The sequence below is a fragment of the Apaloderma vittatum genome, unplaced genomic scaffold, assembly GCF_000703405.1.
Source record: "Apaloderma vittatum isolate BGI_N311 unplaced genomic scaffold, ASM70340v1 scaffold37334, whole genome shotgun sequence".
Lineage (NCBI taxonomy): Eukaryota > Metazoa > Chordata > Aves > Trogoniformes > Trogonidae > Apaloderma > Apaloderma vittatum.
Genome location: NW_009715096.1, coordinates 1 through 10,065, shown reverse-complemented (window position 1 = coordinate 10,065; position 10,065 = coordinate 1). Strand labels below are relative to the sequence as shown.

At 46.5% G+C, this 10,065-nt stretch overlaps 1 protein-coding gene across 1 annotated transcript; it reads left to right on the top strand.

The window, feature by feature from the left end:
* Positions 1-652: 652 nt before the first annotated feature.
* ARFGAP2 (ADP-ribosylation factor GTPase activating protein 2) lies at positions 653-9,257 on the top strand. Its single transcript, XM_009868981.1, has 14 exons — positions 653-722; positions 1,248-1,379; positions 1,480-1,560; positions 2,375-2,477; positions 3,118-3,174; positions 5,369-5,421; positions 5,850-5,986; positions 6,509-6,640; positions 7,316-7,444; positions 7,525-7,653; positions 8,005-8,131; positions 8,252-8,342; positions 8,461-8,579; positions 9,009-9,257. The coding sequence occupies exons 1-14, from the start codon at positions 696-698 to the stop codon at positions 9,027-9,029; spliced, it is 1,338 nt and encodes a 445-aa protein (XP_009867283.1). The 5' UTR covers positions 653-695; the 3' UTR covers positions 9,030-9,257.
* The last annotated feature ends 808 nt before the right edge of the window (positions 9,258-10,065 follow it).

The window sequence follows — 10,065 nt, the reverse complement described above, 5'->3', positions numbered from 1 at the left end:
CCTTCAGCCTTTCCTCACCAGGGAGATGTTCCATCCCTCCATCATCCCTGGGGCTGCGCTGGACTCTCTCCAGCAGTTCCCTGTCTCTCTGGAGCTGAGGGGCCCAGAACTGGACACAACATTCCAGATGTGGCCTCACCAGGGCAGAGCAGAGGGGCAGGAGGACCTCTCTCCACCTACTGGCTACTCCCCTTCTAACCCAGCCCAGGAAGCCATTGGCCTTCTTGGCCACGAGGGCACTGCTGGCTCATTGCTGAGACATACTCTGTTCCTCAGCTTTACTTGGTTGTTTGCTCAGTTGCTTTGTCATGTGTTCTGGACTAATCTGTGGGATGGGCTGAGTATGAGTCTCCCGTTTTGTGGAGAGATCACACATAGACTTAAAGTTGTTGGCTGTGCTTTCCAGCTCAGGCTCCACCCTTCTAAGCAACTGGAGACGCTGTTACTTGGTGTGAAGCTCAAACTGGGTTTTTTCCTCACTTGAGGTTAATTTCTTCTTTGGGTTAATTTCTTGTGGGAGCCAAGACGTTACCAAGATGTTTTTTCTTCTTTTGCCTCCTATGCCCTGGGATAATAGTGGGATATCTGAGCTTGTCTTGCATTTGGCATGCCTGCACATTATTAATAGAAATCATTTGTTCTCACACAGGTCCACAGAGTTGGATTCAAACTGGAACTGGTTCCAGCTGAGGTGTATGCAAGTAGGCAGCAATGCCAATGCGGTGAGGAGCCTCTGTAGGCAATTTGCTTGCTTTTCCTCTTGCTAATCCACATTCTGTGCTTCTTGTCTCTTGTTTTCTGTGTGGCTTTCTGGGTACCAATCTTTCCTCATTTCAGAAGTGCGTAATGAGGGGACATGTTTGTCAGCTGTTTGGAACCTTTGAACTGTGACCTTTGAACATACTGCTTTCCGATGTGCAGATTTGCTACTTCGTTATGTCTCGTTTAAAGGGAAGACGTGATCCTCTTAAAGGAAAGGAGTTAGTAACACTGATCAGTTTGAAAGCTCATGCGCAGTGTTGTGACTCGGAAGCATCCTCCTGTGGAGGACAGGGATGGCTTTTTTAGGCTCTGGGGCCTAGAGTGAGACTTCTTGGAGGAAGCTGAGCAGTGAGTGGTTGGTGCATGCTGTGTGATCAGTATTCTGTCTCTGGGAAGCTTCTTTTTTCTGATCGGTTTGAGTTATGTCTAATGCATGTTTGAGTACAATCTAGCAGTCCGGAGACTGGATGGTCTTCTCTTTGCAGACCGCTTTCTTCCGCCAGCATGGCTGCACTACCACAGATGCCAACGCTAAGTATAACAGTCGAGCTGCCCAGATGTACAGGGAGAAGATTCGGCAGTTGGCAAGTGCTGCCATGGCCAAGTATGGCACTGATGTAAGTCTGAACAGCTCGGTACTCTTAGATGTGTGACACTGGATGCTAAGTCTTGTAGAATGTCTTTTTTATTTTTGTTTTTTTTTTCCCCTCTCTTCAGCTGCTTATAGATGGACTGAGTGGAGCCCCTGGGCACTCCCCTGACAAGAGCGATGCTGATTTTTTCATGGAGCATACACAGGTGAGAAGAATTGCCTAAACCAGACAGCCTTAACAGTGCTCAAATAGCCAGCTCTTCAGCCAGGAGCAGTCCCACTTAGTTTGGAAGGACTTTTTAAGTTGTATGCTTGTTCAGTACTAATGTGGAAGAACCGAGATTCAGGCACCAGCGTGGGACATAGTCGCAGATCTGAACAGTCCCTCATGGGGCCTGTAATATCCGTGTCCTTTGTTTTCAAGACCATCTTTAAGGAATACTCAGAACTACCAGCCACTTTCTGGAAAACGCTTTGTGTGCTGCAAAGTCTTTTTGTATCGTTAAAGCAAGGACTGGCTACTACTTTGAACTTTGAGTTTAAATCAGGTTTTCAATGCACAGACCCTGGTAAAGTGGATTTGAGCAAGTATCTGCCCAATGCTAGGCGAACTTTCTCAAGTGAACTGACTAAAATGAGAATTGGCTGTATGGAAATAAAGACAGGGGAAGCCAAGATTATTTTTTTTCCAGAGAAACTCATTCATGCTCTTTCTCCCCAGTTTAAGCTCATCTCCGTAACCTGGGAAGTCAGTAGCCAACTATGATACTACTTTCAAGTGATGCTGTTGTTCCTCCTGGCTTTCCATTCTGTTTAGCATATGGGGGGGTTTTCTTTTAATTTTTGTCCCTGCTAAGGGATTGTGGACTTGTCCATGTGTTATGTTCAATGATGGCATAGTCTGGAGTTTAGAAAACGTTTCCTTTGGCCTAGAATACAGGTCACTAAACCTGAAATAAGTTCAGGATTGTTGGGTTCTCTCATCTTCTGCAAATCAGTGGAATGTGCATCTCCTTGCAGTCTTCCAGTACTTGGGATGTAGCAGATGCAAGCCAGAGTCCTGGACAGTCTTCCCCGGAGGTGGAAAAAGCAGTAAAGTCGTCAGAAGGCAGTGAAGTGTCAAGTGAGTTCCCTCCTGAACAATATTCCCAAATTCTTTATTTCCGGGAGCATACATAGACTTCTGTACCACAGTTGGAAGGGCTGAGCTTTTCCTTTGGTTCAGGCTTGAAGGACTGGAACCTCTGTGCACTCTATGATGTTTAGTTAAATTAGTGGAGATTTCTAAAAAGCACTGCAATGTTTGGGATCGGATCTCTGCTTTTTCTTAAATGCACACAAAATGATGTTGGGGATTAACTGCCCTGTTTCTCTGCTTTCAGGCATAATTGTTTGTTTAAATATTCTTTTCTGTCCCTTGAATATGGTGGGTTTGGAAATTATCTGTGAATACAAAGCAAAAAACTGTTTCTGGGGCGAATGATAAGGAAACCCAGAACTCTGGGGGCACAGATGTAGTCTGAAACTGCTTTGTGTATTCCTTTGCAGAGTATTTGCTTTCTTTTTAATGTGTTAACAACACTGCAGAGGGAATACCTTGCTCTGTGGAGACATAAAGTTGTAGTCCTTGGGAAATTGCACGTTTCGGACTGTAACTTAGCTTGTTTGGTCAGAGAAGGGAAAAGAGATCCAGTGGAACTGTGAGCACACTGAGAAGAAAGAATCTCTATGCTGAAAGTTCTCTTTTGGTTTTGTGCCCACAGATTCCAGCCAGGGCCCCTCGATTAACTTGTTGAGCACATCTCCGAAAGCTCCCCTAGGTAAGTAAGATTCTTCATTATCTCTCAGATCAGCTGCAGTTCAGTAGTGGGCTCAGTGGAGCTGAATCTGATGACTCAGTTTCCAGAAGGTCTAAAGGAGCTTATCTTCCTGTGGAGCCAATACCAAGGATCTCTCTAAACTCCAAAATACAACCCACAGTTTACCGGACGTTTTCTTTTTCGGACGATCAAGTTCAAAGCTGTTGCCTTTCTGAAAGTTTGATTTAATTTTTTTTTTAATTTTTTTTTTTAGCTTTGGACAAAACTTAGCATTTGCATTTCTGTAATTTGGCTGGTCAAGGCCACGTGGCTGTTTTGCCTGGGTTTTTGGTTGTTTTTTCCCCCCCAGAAGCTTTGGAGGCAAAAGAGTTTTTAGCTTCCAGAGTAGTAGGGATTTTTATCTGATTCTCCCCTGCCATTACTGCCCTGCCTGCACACAGACAATCTAGCTGGAGCGTCTTTCCTTACTGAGAGTGTGCTCTTAGCTGTCATGGTTCAACCCCAGCCAGCAGCTAAGCACTGTGCAGCCACTTGCTCACTTCCCCTGCTCTGGTGGGAGGGGGGAGAGAATCAGAAAAGTAAAAGTGAGTAAAATGTTTGTTGACATAAAGATGGTCTAATAGGTAAAGCAAAAGCTGTGCACACTGGCAAAGAAAAATAAGGAATTCAGCCATCTCCAGTGACTTGGGAAGACAAACTCTGTCACTCTGAACATCCTCCCCCTTCCTTCTTCCCCTAGCTTTGTATGCTGAGCATGACATCCTACGGTCTGGAATATCCCTTTGGTCAGTTGGGATCATTTGTCCCAGCTGCGTTCCCACCCAACTTTTTGTGCACCCCCAGCCCACAAGGTGGGGTGAGGAGCAGAAAAGGCCCTGACTCTTGGCAAGCACTGCTCAGCAGCAATTAACTGTAATTAACTGTATCCCAGTATACCAATTAACTGTATTCCTGCGAAAACCAGCATACTCTCCTGCAGTGGAAGGCCTGTGACATCAAATGTCTGTTCATGCCCCGTGTTTTATGTCTCTTCCTCAGACATGTCCATGTGTCTATCAACACAAGGGCCTGCTCCTGCCAGAGGTAACTGGCTGACAGCTGGCCTGTGCTGGCTGCTTGTGACAACTCTGCCTGCCCTTTCTGTGATTCTGCTTTCAGCTCTAACTTCAGCTTCCTGTGCTTAGAGGGAGGGAATGAGCCAAAGCTTATATGTATCACATTGGGATCTAAACCAGCTATTCCATATATGGAGAGGGATCTTGTTGACACTACTGTTAAATGTTTCCTGACTGTAATAAAAACAAAACCAAAAAACAACCCCAAATGTTAGGAACAGTAAGCTGAAAAAGTCTTGGGTAGCGTGAATGTTTTGAACCCCCTCATTTCAAAAAACTTAGGGCAGGACAAAAAGGGATACCGGAAAGGCTGCCAAGAATGATGTAAAGTATGGGTTGACAAAAGTCATAGAGATGTAGAAAGTAAGGAGACGCTTCTGTGGAAGGAAAGCCTAGCAAGGGCAATAAAAGATTTCTGAGCTACAGGTTGAAGCTGTGAAAATATCCTGGGCGGTCTGTCTCCGTTTAGCTTGTTCTTACACTTTTCCCCAGGCATCTGCTGCTTGGCTAGACCTTGGCTGGTTTCACTAGTGTGGCTTGCCTCATGCCCTCAGAGTGACAGGTTCTTGGTGCAAGGTGTTGGGGAACCTGTTGCTTTTACAGTTCATTGCACTTTAGGTTTGTTTTGTCATTGGTCTGTTCATGTAAACATGACTTTAGGGTTCTTGCTTCTTTTCCCTAAGGCATTGGTGAGGCACTGATCTTCATATGGCTCTGAAGCTGCATTTTCCTGGATTTATATATAGAATAAATCTAGTCTTACTTGAGCTACTCTGATCCTTACTGGATAGAGTCGCCAACTGCATGAACCTTGGATGAGCTATTCAAAGGTCTTAATTCACTCACAAGTTTCTCCAGCAATGGACATGCTTCTCTAGACCACCAGCCTGCAATTGTGGAGCTTTAACGTGCATCTTTCTTGGCTGGGTGAAGTCACCCAGGCTTCTGATGTGAAGCTGCATGGTGTGCCTTGGACTCTCGCAGCTGGGCTTTGGTGGATATTTGTGTGGGTTGCTGACTAACGTGGGCTTCTTAAACTAACTCAGTTCTGCTTATTTGCTGTTTCCCTTCTCTTGCAGAACTTAAGTCCTCCCTCATTGGAAAGAAGAAACCAGGAGCTGCCAAGAAAGGGGTATGTCTGAGCTCTTGTTTTGTGGAAAGAAGGTAGAGTCAATCTCATATTACTGCCATCCTTTCCCTGGCCTTGCTTTCTGCCCTTTCTGCTGTGTCCTGAGAGATCTGATCAAGGAACGGAGGCCTTTTTTTATATCACTGCGTATTTTGAAAGATACCTTGTATATTAATGGCCAGAAAAAATTGGGCTTTGGATCATTACTCACTATGCTCTGAAGTGTATGTGGCTGATCTCTTAGTACTGTTTGGTTAACTTCTGGGTGTTCTTCCATACTCTGCTGCAAGCCGTATTGGGCCTAAAGGTTGTGACTACACAGAGAGACTGAAGGCCTGTTAAGTGCAGCAAGGAAGAGGATTCTGGTTTTCTTCTATGATGAACAATGTAGGTTGAAGAAATTTCAAGATTTTGTTTTTGTTTTTTTCAAGTTGGGTGCAAAAAAAGGTCTTGGAGCTCAGAAAGTGAGCAGCCAGAGCTTCACTGAGATTGAGCGGCAAGCCCAGGTGGCAGAGCAGCTGAGGGAGCAGCAGGCGATGGAGTCCAGGAAACAAGCTGAGGAGTCCATGTAAGTGCCCTGTTTGGGCTGAATTCCTTGCATACGTAAGGTGATACGAGGTTAACGCTGGGCACCCTAGGACCTTCTAATGCGAGTACAGAACATGTTGCATGCTAGGATGAGCAGTAGCTATAAGCCGATATGGTCCTTACAGCAGGGCACAAGTTATACTGGCATATTTTATTCAAATGAGCATCCCTGCAAGAATTTAAGGAGCAGATATGGAAATATTCTGTGTTTCTGTTGACTTTTGGACAGAATTGAAAAAGGCAAAGGCTGAACTGCGTGGGGCATTCTGTCAGGGGTGGGAGCACAGTGCTTATAGAAAGGAAATCGTGGTTAGTCAGATAAGAGTTGAATCCCAGTGGAAATGAGATGGCAAGACAAGCAGGATTTTTGGCAGAGCTGTTGTGGAAATGTTTTGTTTTGTTTTTTTGATGGGTTATTAGGGTTACTCTCCCCCTTGCCTCTTCACAGCATGGGCTGGAGGGGAGACTAATGAGCTGGTACCCACATAGCTCTTCCCTTTAGAGTCACCTCAATGCGACTGGCTTACCAGGAGCTGCAGCTAGATAGGAAGAAGGAAGAGAAGAAACTTCAGAACCTTGAAGGGAAGAAGCGTGAACAAGCAGAGAGGCTGGGCATGGGCTTGGTGTCCAGAAGGTACTTGGCTGCGGATGGCGTGGGACAGACGGGTGCTGTGGAAGGACCCTGCTCAGGAAAAGTTTCCTGAAGGCAGTAGCTTGCTGTGCTGGTAACAGATAAGGAGCTGATTTGAAGTGCTTATATGTTGGACCCTGTCTAAAAACACTTCAGGGCCCAGAAGGAGTGGGTGCTCTGTTCGGAGGTTTTAGTTCTCCTCTGAGCTTTCCCAAGGATGCATGTGGCCTGGTAGCATCTAGCCCCAGAGGCCTGCTGCTTGATAGAGGTACCCCTGCAGCATATCTGCCTTAAGAAGGTATCTCAAGACTCCTGAGGGACTCAGGAAAAGTGGTGAAAGGGACTGGTATCCCACAGGTGTCCCTCAAGCCTTGTGCTTGCCCTGCTTCTGAAGGCCAGATAGGGTTTCAAGATTAGGGGGCTGGTTAGCTCAGTGGTTTGAGCACGGTGCTGACAACAAGGACCAACGCCAAGGTCGCGGGTTCGATTCCCGCTCGGGCCCCATGTGGTGCCTGGTCTAGTCGAGAGGTGGCGTCCCTGCCCATGACAGGGAGGTTGGACTAGATGATCTCTAAGGTCCCTTCCAGGCTTGGCCATTGTGTGATTCTATGAATAACTGGTTGTAGGGGCTGGATGCTGTCTGACCCGTGGGCCCTGACTGCCTGTTTGTTTTGATAGTTCTGTTTCACATTCGGTGATGTCTGAGATGCAAGTAATTGAGCAGGAGACGCCGCTGGCTGCCAAGTCTTCCCGATCCCAACTGGACTTGTTCGAAGATGCTGGAAGCTTTGCATCTGGACCCCCCAAGTAAGACTTAGCTCCAGTGTAGTCTTTGGCTTATTCTGGAGTTTAATGTCTGGCCTAAATTACCTGGTTTTGGTACCTAGGTACAAATACAGTCCCTTCTCATTTGAAGATGCGTTTGGCTCACGATGGGAAACGGACTCTTCATGGGGTATGGACAAAGAGGAGGAACCTGAGGTGACCATTTCCAGTATTCGGCCAGTTTCAGAGAGGTAAAGTGCCTGCCACTGCTGCTGTACCTTCCTTGCCTCTGGGAGAGAGGGATGCTGCTGTTTATGACAGGAACCTTGTGCTCCAGAAGATAACTTACATGGACAAGCCCAAGAAAAAGGGCCTTGAGTGAAAGAGGCTTGAGCATTTCTTTGCCTGTTGTGTCCCTAAGATTGATACTGCCTTTATGGTCATCAAATGCTGGCTGTCCTGAGGTGGAGAGAAGAAAACTGATGGTACCTAGCACTTGAGGATTTGTAGCTTCCCTTTGATCACGTGGGGTCTGAAAAAGAAGTGTTTCTTTCCTGTATTGGTGAGCTGAAGCTGTGATGTCTCCTCTCTTGTTTCCTCAGACCGACTAGTAGGCGGGAGACAGAGAACAGGACATCCGTTGTGGAATCCAGTGAAGCTCGGCAGAAGTTTGCAGGGGCTAAAGCTATCTCTTCAGATATGTTCTTTGGGCGGGAGGCAGACACTGAGGTAGATGCATTCTGCAGTGCTTAAGCTGCTACAGCTTTGGCTTCATCTCCTGTTGGCTCAGGTCCTCCTTTTGCTCCCTTTCTTCGTAACCTTTTTGGTTTATTTTGTTTTCTGCCGCAGTACGAAGCCAGATCCCGACTGCAGCAGCTGTCGGGCAGCAGTGCCATTAGCTCTGCAGACCTGTTTGGAGAGGCTGAGAATATGCACTCAGGTTTGTTAGAACTCAGTGGGTTGACAAGGGGGTAGATTTGGAGCATCCAGACTGGAGGGGGATTATGGTGCTCTCTGGAGTTGGAGGGCTCCTGGCTAACTCTGGCTGGTTCTTGTAGGCGGTGTGTCGATTGGAAATGTCCTGCCTGCAGCCGACATTGCACAGTTCAAGCAAGGAGTGAAATCAGTAGCTGGCAAGATGGCTGTCCTAGCCAATGGAGTGATGAACTCCCTCCAGGTGAGGCTGTGCTGTGGCACCTTTGGACAGATTATCCTCATGCCCAGGGACTTTCATCATACCCTGGCTTCCACTGGAATTATCATTGTCTTCTCAAATTACATGGAAAGTCCCAAGTGGAGACCTGTCTTCTGTAGCTGATGAGTACACTACAATAGCTACGCAATTCCAGGTGGCCAGTGAACTCTACTTGGCCAACTTTACTCTCCTGCTGGACAGGACACCTTATTATGTCAGATAGGCCTTTTCCCACAAATCTCAGGCAGAACTTAAAAAGTTAAGGCCATTTCACTTCCTGCCTTTGCATGGCATCCTGTCTTAGTAACCTCGCACTGCATTCCAATCCCAAACACCTCAAGACTTTTTTACCCATCTCTGGAGTTTGCCTGAAGTGTTGTAGCATGGTGTCTTGGTGTGTTTCCTCCCCAGGATCGTTATGGCTCATATTGATGACCCAGGGACTGCAACGCAAAAGGGAAGCCAGCAAGAGACACTGATGCCACCTTTGCCTGCAGGATTGTCTTAGTTTGTGTTGGGTGGGTGGGGAGGGAATAAAGTAAGCAGAGCAGCTCAGGACATGGCTCTGTCCAGGATGCTTTCCAAATATTTCTGGATTTTACTCTATTAAAATTCAATGTGACCTCATATCCACTGCTATCTACTAGCCAGTGGTGATGGGCCTTCAGATGGGGTTAAAACTTCACTGCTGTAAAATATATGAGAGGAGCTCCTGGGTTGCCTCATCAGTGCTCCTGTCCTTGGCCCATACCTTAGCTCATGAAGTGACAGAGGAAAGGGGAATTATCTTTTCCTGAACATCGTGTTACCTGGTTCCCACAAGACATGACTGATGTTTTGTTCTGCTCAGTGGTCCCCGGTCTGTGGTGCTGTGGAGTCCTCTAGTCACAAGCTCTGACTTCTACCGCAGGATAAAAGTTTTTACTGTCTTGTAAACCAGCATATATTGATGCAGGAGGGAAAAAAAAATCAAAGCAAAGATTATATTTTTAGGCTGCTAATTACATCATCAGCAAAAAAGGCCCAGGTAAAGAAGTTCCCTAAGATATTTACTAGGCCCTTGGTTGGTTTGTTGCCCAGGTCGAAGTCCTGAGCCTCCTGACTTCGCAGGATAAAAGTTTTTACTGTCTTGTAAACCAGCATATATTGATGCAGGAGGGAAAAAAAAATCAAAGCAAAGATTATATTTTTAGGCTGCTAATTACATCATCAGCAAAAAAGGTCCAGGTAAAGAAGTTCCCTAAGATATTTACTAGGCCCTTGGTTGGTTTGTTGCCCAGGTCGAAGTCCTGAGCCTCCTGACTTCACCAGGAAGCATCTGATGTGCAGCAGCAGCCAGGACCCTCCCTTTCGTCCTGGTCAATTTGACCCAGACTTCGCTTTTAACAAGCGTTTTTCTCCTCCTCGGGCTAGGGCGTTGAGGACGGGGCCAGTTACCGTTAACAAAGAGCGACCGGGCCCCGCACTC

What these genes read in the sequence shown, in the direction of transcription:
- ARFGAP2 (XM_009868981.1), top strand. Translation starts at nt 696, where the DNA reads ATGCAAGTAGGCAGCAATGCCAATGCG. An exon ending in TAGGCAGCAATGCCAATGCG is followed by an intron (nt 723 to 1,247) that starts GTGAGGAGCCTC and finishes TTCTCTTTGCAG; the next exon opens with ACCGCTTTCTTCCGCCAGCA. An exon ending in TTTTCATGGAGCATACACAG is followed by an intron (nt 1,561 to 2,374) that starts GTGAGAAGAATT and finishes ATCTCCTTGCAG; the next exon opens with TCTTCCAGTACTTGGGATGT.